The sequence below is a fragment of the Halichoeres trimaculatus genome, unplaced genomic scaffold, assembly GCF_033239565.1.
Source record: "Halichoeres trimaculatus isolate MK-OKI-2021-1 unplaced genomic scaffold, fHalTri1.1 fHalTri1_scaffold_19, whole genome shotgun sequence".
Lineage (NCBI taxonomy): Eukaryota > Metazoa > Chordata > Actinopteri > Labriformes > Labridae > Halichoeres > Halichoeres trimaculatus.
In genome coordinates, this window is record NW_027437197.1 from 9,531,542 (window position 1) to 9,548,799 (window position 17,258).

Below are 17,258 nucleotides of genomic sequence, written 5' to 3' on the forward strand. Positions count from 1 at the left end.
CAGCCTAAACAAAAGCAGATTTTTTTTTTTGTTTTTTTCGTTTTTCTCATGACTACCTTCAGCTTGGTCTGATTGTAACCAGCAGATGGGGACATTGCTATTGTCTTCTCAACCTTTTAAACGCACATGGATTATAGGATTGCATAATTTACCATGAACAAAATATATGAGGAACCATATTTTCTCATGTTACTGCAATTGTGTAGCTTTTTTGGTTAACTTTTCCATTATAAGTACATTTCAAAATCAGTACTTTTCCTTTCAATTTGTTATTTCAATGAGATTTCAAACTCTAAGTGGCTCTCAAGGATAGGATGGACAGCCAGTCTGTCAATATTAAGCTGTGGCTGTTTAAGTGAAAGCACTCTTCTAAGCAGCGCCCCAGGATGCGCAAACATGACAGAAAACTGACAGCGATGACCTTTTGATAGTCAGAGTTTATTTGCAAATCTATTGTTCAATGTTTTGAGGCTGTGACAAATTACTCATGTAGCTCCTAAAGAGGAAATGTTACCAAGTTATAAAATTTGCTAAAAGAGCAGCGTCTTTTCTTTTAAAGCGCTGAATGATTCCAGTGTAAACACCAGTAAAAGCCCCCATGGTGGGGTGACGGCGGCGTGATGTCCCACCGCTCTCCTGCAACAAGGTCCGTTTCTGAGAAGTTAATTCAATTAAAGCAGACAAAAGGCCACTGGCACCAATAAAGTTTGGGTGAAATGTGAAGCCGTGCGGTGGACACACACACACACACACAGAAAGACACACACAGTCTTATGGCCACTCAACCGTGATTTACATTTGCATAATGCCCGGCTAGTGGGCAGGCTCATCGTAGCCATGGGTTACAGTTGGTTCTGTGAAGTAATTCGGCTTTGTGTTTAGAGAGAGTATCATGTTTAAAGCTGACACTGCCACACACAGACACACATATGTCTGTTTTACTGTACTAGTAAAGGCCCTGTCAGCCTGTAAACCCCACATGACCCTCTGCTGAAAAACCTGAACTGAAATGCCAACTTTTAGTTTGTTTCAAAGCAAGATTTGAATTTAAATTAGACCAACCTGCAGGGAGATGGACTAAACACTCTGTAAAGGTAACCGTGCATAGTTTATACATCACCTGTTGAAATTCTTAAGATTGTTTTATGTTCTTTCTTTATTGAACACACTTTGTAGTTTGAAAATATTTTCAAATCTTAACTGCCCTCTTTGTAGGGATGCATGAAAATTTTGGCTGATACTGATATCCGATATTAATATTGCTGGTATGGCCGATAAGCAATATTAACAGATATAAATATTGGTAAAAACATACAAGCTGTGATGATCAAATTGTGACCATACTGGAAATCATGCAAACTGAATTTTTCCCAAATCTCCCTTTATGTTCAAACTTGTTTTCCTTCCAAATAAGGAGGTGACAGGGCCACCATAAAACAAAAGTAACGGTGTAACTTTACAGTAACTTTTGGATCCCAAATAAGGATCGCAATAAGGATCACAAACCAAAATAATATAATATATATATATATATATATTATAATATATAATATATATATAATATCCTGACTAAGTTAACTTATCATTCAACTCATCACCAGTATTTCTGGCAAACAAGCAATTATTAGTAACAGCATAACATGCTTTAAACTCAAGTTCACGCCACTGAAACTCAAATCTGAGAAAAAGTTAAAATCAAAGGATGGAGCGCCCAAGAGGTATCCAATCAAAAAGTATGTTTTGCCTGTTTTTTGGATCAAAACAGAGAGAGAGAGATACATAAAAGAAGAGGGTCCACTCTTCTTAGGTAGTTTTGGTGTTTATATAGTCATAGAAAACATTATTTGGGTCTTGAAAGATCGTTCAAGATAATCTGAAAATGGCCAATAGCTAATGAAGAAATATCGGCCCACTTTTACACATCAGCCGGTGCTGATATGTAAAAAAAAACAGTAACTAACATCAGCGATATTGATATTGATAAAGATATATCATGCATTCCTACTTTTTTGATATTACACTGGAGCACAGCACAGTGTTAATGTTCATTGTCTGAATGGCACTCTACTGAAAAATACTTGCATTAGCTGATTAGCTTCAGCTGCAACATTCACAATCACAGAAAACTTCTGACAACTGCTAATCTGTCAGTTTTGATATTTTTGTCAGTTTGAGCCATGTGACCTTTATTCTTGACAGCTTTTCTTCTTGACATTGTTGAATTAATTTTGTGTAGAAAGAATCATGAGGGTAACCTTTATCTGTGCTCCGTTTCCCTTCAAAAAGCAGAAACTTGCAGTGTCTTTCTGATTTACAGTATCTTACAACTTATATACCTAAAGGAGAAGCATTGCTTTAAGACTTTTTTATTGCACTGAGCCTCAGTTTGAGAGCTTGAGAATACTTAAAGGCCTCCATCAACACTCACTGATGTGTATCTGCATCGGTAGAGAAAAAAAAAAAAAACATCTTGAGGCATGGAGTTAATGCACTACGCTTCAGCTACACATAGCATGCAGTTGTGACATACTTTACTATCATTCATATATAACCAAAGTCATCCGTCTTCATTACTCAACATTTAAAGCTGTAGCCACATAAACCATGATTCATAAAGGAATCCTAGTTCATAATTCTTGATAACCTGCCAGAATCATCCCACACACTACATCATTTCTTGTCCATGCTGAACGTATACTCTTCAAGCTCTTCCAAAAGATGCTGTAATCTGTTAGAAATGCAGCTATGTTTCATGGAGATCCTAACACAAATAATTAATCCCAGTCCGTGTGGAGCTCAGTAAATATTTGAAGGAGCTTTGTGAGATTTGTAACTTTTCTGTGTGAATAAAAGTCCTGCAGGATGTAGCTCAGGTGTTGTTATAATATTTACAGCCTGACCAGTGGCTTTTGCCTGGAACATAAGTAGATCTGAGCTCTTACAGGAGAAAGTCATCACTATTTCCCCAATTTATCCTGGTATTTGGGGATTTTAGTAAAAGGATATGATCAGGCGGCTGTGATTTGTTGATGCTGCACAGAAGAAACAGCTTGCTGTAACTTAGCACTCATGCTTTTCGATCAGCATAGACAAGTGTGAGCTCATATAACATGCGCTTCCAATTTAAACTCATGAGTTTTGCCTCATCCTCAGCACACATGGCAGGGAACACTGCTTCTACACACACATGCAGGCATTCAGACACTCCTTTGGCAGCAGCATTCATGGAGGCCCTCACTCATAGCTTAGCACTCCGAGGAGTGATAACAATCGACCAGAGAGTAAATCCCTCATGTTAAAACCTGAGCACACAGAGCACACTTTGATCCAGCAGAGAGGGGTTTAGAGGGCTTTACAGAGAATGAGCCCTATATGGTTTTTGCTCAATGTTTACAATATAGACACAGTCAGGATCTCTCCATCTACATACAAATGATGGGAACACATGGTCGGCTCTGCTGTAACAGTTTTTTGCTGTTTTGTCACTTAGTGGTTACATAAAGCTCATTGTATCTTCATCAACATGAACCATCTGCAAAAAGACTAAAATATGTCCACATTTTATCAGATAAATAAAAAATAAATCTTAGTCATTTTTGGTGAGAGTTTGTTAAAAGTTTGCTGTAACTGTGTGATTGTCTGTGCAGCAGCTTGTATCAGTCACTGCGGTTATGCTCACTGAGTGGCAGAAAGAGGGAGATGTGTGGCAGCATTGGCTTAAAACCTCAAAAACTATAAAACAAAATCAGAAAATGGGGAAGAGCTTTTGGGCGATTGAATAAACATGTTTAAAAGCAATCAGAGCTATCTTTTGACAGACTACTGAAAGACAAAGAGAATAGAAACTAATGGATCGCTGCAATTTTCAGAAACATTCCAGGCAGCGATAACTAGATTTGCAGTTCCCATTTAGTGTCGGTTAACGTTAATTTATGCTGCATTTTTTTGGTTAAATCATTCCTTAAATTACGAAATCTCAAAATGTTTGCATTTTTTATTCAGCCATGTTTTTTTATAACAAACTTTTTTTTGCATGATTATGAATGTTGTGCTCGACATGATTTGTAAACTAGCTTAAACTGAGGCTAACCCATTTTTCCAAATAGGGGAATTCCAGCGCAAGCAGTTGTAGCTGTGCTGTATAAAGTATTTGATATTAACTTTACTTAAATATCATCGCAGAGACTACATCTATTTATAATACAGCCTATGTTAAATACCAAAAGTACATATAGATAATACATGTGTTCACTTGGGTCAATCCACTGTAAATTGAATCATATAGAGGCTTTTGTAGCTTTCGGGCTTTAGATTGTGTGTTTTTCTGGCATTGAAATCAGGGACAATTAAAAGTTAGGATATGGTTTCTGGCCACATGTCGATGTTGGTGGACCCCTGGTTCTTTGGTAGCTTTAATGAATCAATGTCGAGTCCAACTCTCCATAATTTTATGCCATGTTCCACATTTTAACCGCTCTCCGCAACGCTTAGTAAGGTTTGTTTTGCCACTCAGTCCGACTGAAGTGGGCGTGTCCCAGAGGGTGAGTGAAGTAAACACATACCCTCTATTGATTGAAAAGTACTACTTCAGTAGTTCAGTTTATGCATTATGTGTATGAAATGGTTCAATAAGTTCACCTCAGTGCACCTGAAATTCAGTCTTTTTGCTAACAGTCCCTCCACAGTGGCAAGTTGGCCTCATGTTTCATTTGCAGCAAAGTAAATATCTCCTCTTTGTTGAAAGCCTCGTAAAAGTGGGGTGGCGTGGAAGGAGAGTTAACTAGAAGAATGCTGATGTCAGGTGCTCCTCCACTTTCTGACCCTGCACGCTCTGTTTCCTCCGTCCTCCCCTCGCTCACGGGCTAGTTGCAATAAATCTGTCTGCTCTGAGCTGCTTTTCATTAGGGGTCTGTTAGAAAAACAATAGGGAGCTATTTTTTTTTGGGGGGGGGGAGTTACTTGGTGAGGAGTCTGTTGCAAAGGGCGACCCCTTCACCTCAGCTAGCAGCATCTTCAGTGTCCTGATTGATTTGCTTTGAGGCAGTTTTCTGTTTCTTGTTGTTGGTGAAAACACAGCAGGTAAAGGCAGTGCTGAGTCAGAGCTAGTTCTTTTTATTAGATTTGCATTCAACTTTAATGCTGAGAGATAAATAAGGAGTTGCAGGTCTTATTCACAGCTTGAGATGACTTTTTTATCCTGTAAATCAATTTATCCTGTTTGAAAGCTTCTGAATCAGTGTCTGAGAAAATGTCAGAGGGCAAACAACAGCCCCCTGTATTCTTACTTTCCATGATATGATCCCCTGACTTCAGCTTTCCATAGTGTGTGTCAGTGTGTGTGTGTTTCCTCTCCCCTTGCTAACAATGCAGCTCAGGAAGCATGTCAGGATAAGGGCCAGACCGCTGGGCTCTTTTTGGTCAGTGCATCCAACTTTGAGGGACAATAACACAGCGCTGATAATCCCAGAAAAGCTCGCTCAGTGTCGGAGAAAGCTGCAGATCTGTGAAAGGGAATTAACTGCCCAGGTGTCTTCAAAGAAACTCTGCGATGTCCCTCTGGCTGGTGAGTGCTGTTGCAACATGTCGTTTTGAACTGTGGGTGGTCAGACGCTTCACTCCCATCTCAAGGTCAGACCAAACCCAGCGCTGAAAAATGTTGAAGCTGTGTCTGAGGCGTCTGCTGAGGGTGGAACCTACTACTTGTAACTATTTTGAGGCTATTTTCACTAAATGCGCAACTTTTGCTAACAGATTCCCAACATTAGGGTTAGGTGTATTCTTACCTCAAGAGTGACGGACATTTAATGACAGATTTATTTCAGCGTTTTTCTGAGATTTATAACGTTGTTTGGGTTAGATATTTCCCAACCTTGAAAATTAAATACCTGATTTGGATCTTGGTCTTTTTTCTCTGAGGTTCGCTCATACATGGCTCCAAAGTTAGTTTAGTCATGCTTCCTTACCTGTATGATCCGTGACTTTCTTCACAGCATGATAAATTCAGGTTTTGTGTGGTTTTGTTGCTTTTATTAATTTTGAGCGATTAGGATCATAAACTTGCCGAGACTGCAATGCTAATATAAGACTTTGGCATATTGTAGATTATCACCCTGTTTTATTTATTGGGTTATTGTGCAGCTCAACATATTGACTTATATTTGTGAAATCAGTCATCTGCACACAAACAGCCCTGACAGACATACCACTTTGTGAAGTTCAGTGTCTCCAGTTTGACCTGAGTCTGTCCATGCGTCTCTCTTTTTGTCCCGTCCTGTGATACTCAAGTGTCACTTTCTGAAGTGTCCAGACAGCTAATTACTTTATGGCCGAGCTGACCGCAGTAACTTTCACTCTGATGACTGTTTTATTAAAGGGCTGGAGGTGGACCCCTGTCTGTCAATGACTCTTATGCAATGGTTGGCCTCAGCTGCTTGCTTGTGTGAAGAGAAAAGAGAACCCTGCTTCAGTTAACCTATTTAACCTTTATTTAACCCTTTGCACTTGTCCTGTGGAGTACTTTGACAATAAGATAGTGTGTGTTTAAAAAATGCTTTTAATCAAAAGATTAAAATCCCACATTAAATTGTATTCTTGATGGGTGTTCCAACATTTTTCCACCATGGGTAGAAAGTCAGAGTCAGCTCTCCACCTTTTCATCACCTTGGCCTCCATCCTGTTCATTTCTGCTCGTCCGGGGTTTTATGAGGTAGCTGATGATTGCTCAGAGGCCTTCGATGTTTGAGGCCTGTTGATAATTGCTGCTCCAAAGGTGAAATGGTCACCATGTGTACTTTGTAGATGAAAATGAAGGTTACAGAGCTCAGCCCTGCCCTTTGAGAATTTATAATTAACCCTTCACATAAAGAATAAAGATTTTATTTGATTTTTTTTAATGATTAAATTTGTCAAGTTCACATATTCCTTTTTATATCCTTCAGTCAGGGATTTTAAAATTGTGTCTACCAGCTTCATAATTTTTTGAGTTGCACCACAAATGTTTTTTTTTTTTACTTGTTTAAGTGGTGCAAAATAAGAAAACATCTACATTTTTTGGATCCTAGTCATTCACAAACCTTTAAATCCTACCTCTGCATGGCACAGAATCCTACATATTCTTTATCGTTTCTCAGCAGACAGCATCATTACAGGTTTGGGATACAGTATCACTGTTATGCAGTTTCTGAGATTTGAACCATCTCCAGGAAAGCTTCGCCGTTCTTTGTGCTTCCTCCAGTCCAAAACGGCTTAGGTCTAACTGTGTGGATTATAGCTCCTCTTACATCCGGATGCTTCTTCTCTGCATAATTTTGTCACGGTCTAAATTGAAAGTTGCCAATTTCTCAACAAATGTTTCCACCAGCAGACTTGACATAGAATAACTTCTTTGGCTTGCTCCAAATGAAAATGAGCTTTCCCTTTTTCTTCCATGGCCGTCTGCCATGGAGGCTCATTCTGCATTTAAAATGGACGCCTCGGATCAATAAAGGGAGTGGCCGCAGATAACTGCTGCATTAATCAAAGCCACTTTGTTGGGGTGTAACTTAAAATGTGTTACTTAAATAAATGGGTTTCCAATGCAAATGTTGTTATTAGGTATTAGTTAGACTGTTTTTTCTTTCACAGCTGTGACAGCTAACAGACTCTGGATTCACTCACTGGATGTTGGTCGATGTTATGTGAAAGAAAATCTGATGTTCTTTTAAAAAAAGCAGATAATGAAACTTAACAGTAAAGATAAGATGAGAGGCCTGCTGCACTAGGAAAATTTCTTCCTTTTTTTCAATTACAATGCTTTATTTTTATTGAAAGGTTAAAAATTAAGTTAAATTGATGAACAGACCCCACCAGCTGCGACCAAAACATCTCCATCAGCCCACCCCAATAAAACCGTGACCGCTGTTTCCCCTTTTTATTCTCTCAGGAACAATGACCCTCACTCTCTAACCCTTGTCTGGTTTCCTCGAGCAGACAACAGACCTGACGTTGCCAGAATCTGACTTGAAACCATTGTTTGTGCTGCAGAGTGGCAGGAAGTACGCACAATATTGTTCCAAGGCACTGGTCTGTGCCTTGCCGGTATTGTGTAATCCTTTTTAACGGGAGTAAAGCAGAGTTGTCTTGTTGTGAGTCAGTGCCAAGATCTGTTTGTCCATTTGCACCTTCAAACGAGAGCGATACACAGACTAAATGCTTATTGTCATTAGCTAACCTTATAAAAATGAACTCTAAGTGCTCTACAGCAAAAAACAAACAATAAAAAAAAACAGTAAAACCTGCACGTTAACAACAGCTTACAAAGTTAGGTAGCACTCTTGTCATTAAAGAATCTTGTTTTTTCTGCCACTTGCTGCATTTTGGATGTGCATGTGGAAAAAGAAGCTGACCACAAAAAAACAGGAAGCAGATGAGAAAACACCCAAAAAGAGCCGTACAGACGCATCTCCCAGAGTTTTCACCAAAAAGTCAGAGGCTTCCTTCTCTCATTTCCCCTGTAAGGAAACACAGCAGAGAGCTTCCTGAGAGGCTGCATGATCGGGAGGGAGGTTTTCTTTTATGTTGAGTGCAGAGATTCAGTCCATGTGACACTTGCCAGAGCACAGACTAACATAATTAATTATATGCAGGGAATATTGGCTTAAAGAGCCTAAACTTCAGTTTATAAAGTAATAATCCACCTCTGAAGTTCCAATAAAGATGGTTTCAATTTTGTCTTGCACATATATTACATGCCTGTTTGTACTTACTTACATGCCTGTTTTTGTGCATATAACTGATATCATCCTCAGCCTGGTCACTCAGAATTCATACACAGTGCAGAGGCTGCAGTTCTGATTGATGTGGGACTGTCAGTCTTCATTAGAGCCTCCTGACACCCACAAATACACTGTCACACTCTGCTAATGAGACTTATCTCTCCAACACACATAAGGCCACTTTGAAATGGCTATCTCTCATAAAGCCTTTGGGAGAATGGACATCGTAATCCATATTTAAGGCTTTATTTTGATTGCTGAGATTTCATCCCACTCCACTCTGAATATTTGTATTCATTGTCTCTGTCACTGCCTGTGGACTCCTTCAAGCCATCCCCCATTTTCTACATTATTTCAGCCCCCCCTCCTTTTCCCATCACTTTAAGTGCCTCCTTCTTTACCAGACGGCTCTGCCCGACCAGCCCACCTCCGCCCACTCCTGCTTTCCCCCCTGTAAGTCTTCCACCTCCTTTGAATGAACGGACCTGCAGCATCCAGAGGGAAAGCGGTCCAGGCAGAGGAAGTAAGGATGCTGTGAAGATGTTAGTGAGAGATGTATATAGGGATACTTCAACCACACTTTAAGGAAACTTCTGTTCACTTTGGCTGAATGAAGAAGTACGATCTTTGGGACTATATGAGGAACCATTCTGCAGGAAAACAGTCAGAAGGGTTGTGCAGCTGGACACTGGCTTTGAAGGACAGGGTAAAGAGGAAGGGGTGACGAGAAGCTGCAGCTGGTTTACAGTAGAGGACGTGAGGAGGTTTTTCGGAGAGGATGGGCGGACTCGGCTGGTGTCTGGCTACGGTTTACAGTTGGGCAAAATTTTTCTTCTACTGCATCTTCCCATTTGGAAAACAAAAGAAAAGCAAGAAGGTACAGTTCAGCTTTGTAGATTCGATTAATCTCCAGAAGGTTTGCACTTTTTTCAATTCACTAAACAAAAAAATTCATGCACTTGCACTTAAATTTTAGCTTCTATCTTATGAAAAATGACTTGGACAAATCTTTATTCTTGCTATGTGGAAAGCAGCAATGATTCTGATTGGTTGGGAAAAAAAGAAAGCAAAGCTCCAATGGTGATGAAGTTTGATTGGACTTTTTAAGTGAATAGATCGACCACTTCATTGCAGACTTCTAAAAAACCACTGGCATAATATACAAGTGCAGTTTTTCAAGACATTAATGAGAGTGGGAGGGTTTAGAGGCTGGCTCATCTCTTGACATCTCAGTCTTATTTTAGGGTCCTGAGGGGGACTATAGATCTTAGAGGGTCACCACTAACGGGATTACATCCAGGTTTCTGTATCAATGGTGTCCTATCTTCTCCGGGTTTAATGTGAAAGAGAAATAATTTACAATTTAACATGAATGGAGGCAGCTTTTGGCCACAGTTGCCATGATGTGTGCAGGGGTTTGCATTAGCAGTAATGCCTGAGACCACAACCTTTGCTAAGTTAGCATTAATAGCTAGCAGGCTGTGGGGAATGCAGTAATTTCTTTAGAAATACTTAAAAAAAACAACAACAACAACAAAAAAAAAAACTCAAGCAAACAGGTCAAAGGTCGCTGACTGCAAACACTGTGTTCTTAATGCAAGCCAATGTCCAACAGTAGCTGTTTGCCTCCTGCTGGTTTGGTGATGAAGAAATGCATCTATTGTTTGCTGACAGTGACATTTTTAAACTTCTGTATTTACATGAGCCAACATGAATCACGTTTAATCTACAAGACTTATGTTACTTCTTATCATCAAGATCCTAGGCATACATCACATCTACAACAGATATTGTTAAAAGATTGTCTGCTACAGTGAAAGTTGATAAAGCTCGATAGTTACTGTATTGACCTGAATATAAGGCCTCATTTACGCAACAGTGTTTCATCAGAAAACGCTAAAGCGCAGTGAAAAAAATCGGTTTACACAGAAACGCAGAGGGTCTAAAAACCCTGTAGTAAGCATGCCAGGCCTGTAGTTGGTGCTGTAACTGTCAGCAGAAGTAGAGTTGGGCCAATCCTGTGGTGTATTGGCAAATATTAAGTGCAGAAGTGGAGCAACAGATGCACATTTTGTTGAAAGACAGTTAGCAGATTCGGCAGATTCAGCAGCCAAAGCACAACACGGTAGTCTGCGACAATCATAACAAGGGTACTGTTGTACTGTTGTATGCTCTTGCGCGAAGCGGAGCATGACATCAGCGTTTCCACTGAAAATGCCTGGCTTACGGTTAACATGGTAACGGTGTCGTCAGCGTTTCAGAAAAATTTCCACTCTGGAGGCAGTTTTCAAAAGTTTGCATTTTAGGTGGACTAATACGCTGTTTCTGTGTAAATGCGAAGCAGACAAAACTTTTGCATTTCACCTTGAAACTGTTGTCGTGAAAAAAAGCCCCAAGGAGCTTTTTTCCCTGAGATAGACCTGAAAAAAGTGGTGGTAAAAGATGTCTAATTTTAGGGGTTTGATAATTTAATGCAAATATTTATTGGAGTGACCTCCCTTGACCAAGGTCAAATGTCACTCACAGTAATAATGCCAAGGGGAAGAAAGATGGAAAAACTTCTGAGACTGACTGTAAAGTCAACACTGTACATTTATTCTGCAAACCCCTCAACATTAATAAAAAAACCTCTTTTAATTAAAAAAAGTTATATTTCACAGTGGGATGATGATCTTTTGAATGACCTTGTCTCTAAATATCCTGATGTTTCCATCTGCAGCTACCAAATGACAGTGGAAATAAAATAAAATTTGTATGATGCCCAGCCAACGAGAGGCCTGCTATGAGCTCAGAGGATGAGACGGGCAGGAGAGATAAGCACATTAGGACACACACACACACGCACACACACACACACGCACACACACACACACACACACACACACACACACACACACACACACACACACACACACACACACACACACACACACCATGATATTGCCAGTTTAACTTGGCTACTTTTCCCGGTAGATCTGTCAAACAGAGACATTGTCCTGCAAAATGCGGCCGCTGCTCTTTGTTCTAGTACTCACACCCTCACAGACATGCACCCAAAATATGCACACAAGTTTCATCCACACACTTTGAGCTCACTTTAATTAAAGCGGAAAGTATTCAAGTTATTCTCTGTTCCTACTCACAGACTCCAAAAGTCGTTATCTTTCATCTTTCTCTCCTGGGGTTGCAGATCTTGCACTTTAGCGAGCTCAGTGCCACGACGTGGAGTTCAGCAGGAGCTAACTCTTTACCTACATTTTCCCTGAGTTCTGCTCAGTCTGCATTAGCTGTGAGTTGCTTCATTGTCAGCAGCATAGTAGGGCAGTGCTATGGCATTACAAACGTTGATTGAAAATCTGGAAAGTAACACAGAAATCTACCTGTTTGGCTCAATAACTGGAGAGTGGTCCTGGTCCTTGGTTTGACACCAAGCCTCGACCCTTTGCTACATTTTATCCCCTGCCACCTTTCCAATCCCCACATCACCAGGCTGTCCTCAGCTCTTCAGTCAGATTTGAGTAAAAAGACCTTAATAACTTTTAAGAGACCATCTGGTTTCCTCACACGTCAAAGATTTTTAAATGGCAGCCAAGCAGTTTCCACACTGATGTTGACTGATGACAAAACTTCAAAGAAGCAGCCTGACAAACCTAAAAGGCTTCACACCCTGCTGCAATGTTATTGTTGCGTACATGGGTGAGTGTGTTCTGGTCCTGGGTGGACAGTCCTTCCTCTTAGCACAGAGAACAGAGGAAAACGTGCACACACATGTGAGCCCTCTGCAGAGGGGGGGCTGGGGGTCTGTATTGTTTTCCACAGATGGGAGTCACAGGGGTGGGAAAGGGTGTGTGCTTGTCAGTGTGAGTGTGTGTTGGGGGGCTGGTGGAGTGTGTTCTTCCTCTGTCTGTCAACAAGTGAACTCCCCCCTGCATGTGGCAGCTTCTAGGACATCAGCCAAGATGACAAAACACACCCTTGTGTTTACACAGTCACTCTCTACTTATCTATCTGTTTATCTACTATCTCTCTGCTCATCCATCTGATAATGACACCATTCACCTGTTGATCTCTTTGTTTCGCCTACTCTTTTAATTTTTATATCTCACAAACTTCCTCACTTTTTTCCGCCAGGGGCTCGGACCTCTTGGTAAATATTAAATCCATGTGTGACACAGCTTTGATCTCTCTGCTGTTTACCCATCTTTACTCGGTTCAAGGACAGTGACCCACTGGTGGTTAATCTTCTTAATTGTGTAAGCGCCTCTCTGTCCACTCATGACTCTGCTTTACAAAAGAAGGCAGAAATGGTCAAGGTTAAAGAGGTACTAAAACAAATCCCACAGCTGATCTAATTGGCTTTGGAAAAATGCCCATCCTCTAATTTTACTGCTAAACACAACCTCCCTCGTGCCTGGTCCCTGCCTCAGTCATCCATGCAGTTCCTCCTTTATGTAATAACTGTGCTCTCAACACTTTCTGAACAAGAGTGTGGGTGCAGTTGGACCTATGACCACTAGTGGGTGCTGTAGATGTACTTGGCCTCTGTCTTGTACTGCAATCAGCAGTAATGTGCAAAAGTAGCTTGATCACATTAACATTGAATAGTCACTATCAGTAACTGATATGTCATTTGAAATATCTAAAAAAGTTTGTTTGTCCTCTGATTCTTCAGAGCATCTTTGTTGTTGTGTTCAAGCTCTCCTTGGGTAGATTTCCTAGTGTTATTTATAGAACTTACTCTGTGATGAAATGGTTTGTCACACTGTGTACTGACAGAAAATGTAGCATTGGCTTGATGCACGAGAAGCACACAGTGTGCACTGTTGTAAAGGTTAAGTTTTTGGTATCAGTACAACTAAGCTGTGCTGGATGGCACTCAAGTGCTCAGTCATTGTGTCCTAAAATGGCAACAAGCAGTGATTTGCGATGTCACTTCACTGCCAGACAGTTCACTGCTGTGTTAATATATCAGGGAGAAGTAACAGAATATGATTTGTAAGTAATCAGACTTATGAGCAGTTTCTACCCAAAAGCAATCACCACACTGAACACTGCAAATTCTATTTGCATTAGAAAGCTATTACATAACACTGTCAATTTATTATCCCTTATGTGTGGAATTTACTTCAATTCAGTTATATTCTAATTATGAGCAAGAAGGTTAAGATTTGGAGCATGTGAGGATACATACTTGTATGTGTGAAGTAAGAAAATTAGACTTCAGTTTGAAGACTTTGAAGCAAAAGCAATCCTTTTTAAAAAAGTTGGTCAATTGTTTTGCTGTTAGTGTTTTGTTTTGTCTTTAAATTTACATCCTCCTGTTTATCTAACTGTTGAACTAACTACAATACTAATGATTTTATTAAATACTGTTACTTTGTTAGTGGCTTTATGTTTTTGTTTTTTTTACTTGAATATACATGGAAAAAAATTAACAAGTCAAAACATTCATCATAAGTCAAGGCCCTAAAAAGAACCAGATGAACAGTAATGTTGTGAAGTTCTTCTATTCTTTAGGCAAGAATACATCCAGCTATAGTGTGTGTGAATGAATGTGTGCATGTGTGTTTTAGCTGGAGAGGATTAAGCTAAAATGTTTTCTCTCTTCCTGACATTGACTTTTTTTGATGAATTTGTCTCTGTAGGGGTGGCCTGCAGGAAATACCAGGGGATTAATCCTCTATGCCACTGGGCGAGTGTGTTTGTATGTTTCTCTGCGTGCGTGGGTGGGTTTGTGTGTTTATGCAGTGTGTGAGAAAGATGTGTGTATGAGAGTGGGAGGAAAAGGTGGTTATTGCTTAGTGTTTATCTTTAGTTTGTTACTTTAAACGATGTGTGTTTTTGTTTTTCAGGAACTTGTGGACTATGACTTTTCATGTTTTTGTTTGTGAATGAAATCTTTGTATGTAAGATAATTATAGGACAGTAAGTGTTTACAGGTGCTTGTGGCCCACGAGTGAGCAATGGTTACTTTTGTGTGGAGGTTTACACTAAGTGTGTGAGAAAAAAGAAGTACCCACAGAAGGGGATAAAGAGTCACGCATGGGGCTAACACGGTCATTGATGAGCAGTGAGAACTTAATGAAGCAGCTTTTGCTTCCTGGCCCCTCTGTGTTCTTTCTCTCTGGTGAGGGTCAAAAGATGGAAGGGGGCGGGGCTCGGTGTGAGGCCTCCTCTACTGTCAGAGGTGGATCCACCAGGACTACTTTTTTCCCTCTAAATGTGTGGGAGGCCAGGAGGGAGACTTGTGTTCTTCTTCCTCTCTGTCTGCTGATACAGAACGTTAGAGGAGCTTGTATCTAACCACAGAGCTGTTAATCAACCATTGTTTAAAATCATCTAATGAAAATGAAGCTTCTGAGAAAAATGAGCACTTGACATAAATCAGAATAATAAGAGCTTAATGTAACAACAGGCACAATATTTGAAAATCAGTTTTTGATGTGTTTTTTTTTTTTTTTTTTCTTTCAATTTTAGGCTTTCCCTACAGCATATTTCATCTCTTACTGTGGAGGTGACAGAGTTATGACATACTGCAACCAGTCAGCAGAGGGAGCTCTTGATCTTTTGGCTTCACAGTCGGTGAAAACTTCTCGCATCTAACCTTAAAATAAATAACCATGTGGTTCAATTTTTTCTTATGTCATTCGGTCCTACTTTGAAACCAATTGTTCCTGCTACTAGGGGTGTATCAAATTAGGTACTTTAATAGGTACCAATTCAATTCTGTTGGTACCATGTTTCAGAACCTGAACACATCCTTGTGACTGTGAGGAAGTGGAAGAGTAGGCAATTTTCCATGATGAACATGAACATATCATTGCAAGTTTATACATTAAGAAATAAATACGTTCAATTTAAAAACTTTGATATTGTATAAGTAAACAATTTAATATTTGTTATAGCACAAAAGTACAGAAAATTGGTGCTGTTGAATACCGATACTGATTACTAGGTACTGACCCTCAATACGGTATCATTTCTAATGTGATAGATACCCATCCCCACCTGCTACAACTGTAAGTTTTTGTCAGCTAGGTGATCCCCCCGTGCCAGTTCCTTGAGACATAAAAAAAGTTCCTTCGTACATTTGACTGATTTGGACTCATGTGAAGAAGAATCTGAATTGCTGAAGCCTAAATTATTACCTGAGCAATCTACTTTACACAATCTGACAGCTTTCATTTTGATGAGGAGAGATTTTGAAATTGTTGACACTGAACATCAAATAATGTTCATCTCTGCAGGTAGCTCAGCACAGCCGTATGCAAATTTCCAGCTCTTCAAGCGTGGACTGACAGTCTGAATAGCAGGTGCCTTTTCTGCCCTTCCCAGTGATTCATTAAAGAGTTTCTCAGAGGTTAGAGAAATGCCAGCTGACATTCATCACATGGGTTGAATACAGGGGGAGACAGAGTTTATGAAATATTAAACACTGGGCTCAAAACAGAAATACATGGAGAAAGTGCATGAGAGAGATGGAGGGAAGAGGGGGAGGTGAAGTGCGCTGGATGCTGAGGGGAGGGGGTGGGATCCAGGAATGAATGAAATTAAAAGTGTTGGGACTTAGAGGGGTAAAGAGGGAGGGAGACATGGGATGAGAGAGAATGAGAGGAGGGGCAACAGAGATGGATAATAAGCACAGCAACCCCCCCTTTTTTTGCTCCCGTGGAGCGGTGGAGGCAGTCCCCCCCTTAAAAAGAGCCTGGTGAAACTTTCACTGACAGAGGGGAAGAGAGGCAGAGTGAGCGCAGAGCAGAGGCAGTGAGGATCTTATTTAGAGGAGAGGAGGACAAAGTAAGTCAGACAGTGACGAAGAGGCAGAGGAAGTGTTTAGAGTCATGGCTTTGCAGCGTTGGGCAACTCTTCTCCCAGCTGGATTAGACTTAAGGAAGCCGACCCGTCTGTAGCAGCAGCAGCAGCAGCAGCAGCATCCCTCCAGCCTGTCACCATGCCGTCTGTCTCTCTAAGCATGCCAACTGCGCTGGCAGGACCTGCTCGCACCTGGGTCTGCCTGTCCTGCATGTTCTGGGTGAGATAACTGTTCAACTGAAATTTCTTGGCATGCTTCATCTGCAAATATTAGTGCAGAAACTTTGTCCCATTGCACACTGAGGGAGTGGAGCTCTCTACATAATCTAAACATTACAAACTTTGTACCTGCAAACTTTAGACTTGCAGTGTGTGGCGTAGTTCGTGCATGAGGGGGGATGAGTGAATTACACAATCAGCTTCACGATCCAGAGAGAAACCATGTTTTTGTTGTAATCTTGTTCCTAGCTTGAGAGACTGATATGAAAATCACCCAGCATCATTTTGGGCGCTCTGATCAAATCAAGCTGGTTTGAGGATCTGTTGGGTGGTCTTCTTGTCGGGGGTTGGGTGGAGGGTTGAGACCTCGGCTGTGGGGGGCCCTGGCATGGTGACACATTTGAATGTGGGCGATATCATGAAGGAGGATGGGGGTGTGTGCGAATGCAAGACAAACTCTCTATTGTTTTGTCC

General features: G+C 40.6%; 1 protein-coding gene across 9 annotated transcripts in view; it reads left to right on the forward strand.

The window, feature by feature from the left end:
- Positions 1 to 17,258, forward strand: part of tns1b (tensin 1b) — a 141,393-nt gene that overhangs the window by 11,453 nt on the left and 112,682 nt on the right. Inside the window, exon 1 of one of the 9 annotated variants that reach the window (XM_074695645.1) lies at positions 5,438 to 5,563. The exons of 7 other annotated variants lie outside the window; for them this stretch is intronic. In XM_074695645.1, the coding sequence (XP_074551746.1) occupies positions 5,549 to 5,563 (15 nt within the window). In that variant the 5' untranslated portion in view covers positions 5,438 to 5,548. Of the gene's footprint in view, positions 1 to 5,437; positions 5,564 to 16,440; positions 16,786 to 17,258 lie in introns of those variants that run through there. One more of the 9 variants, XM_074695641.1, reaches the window with a different exon arrangement.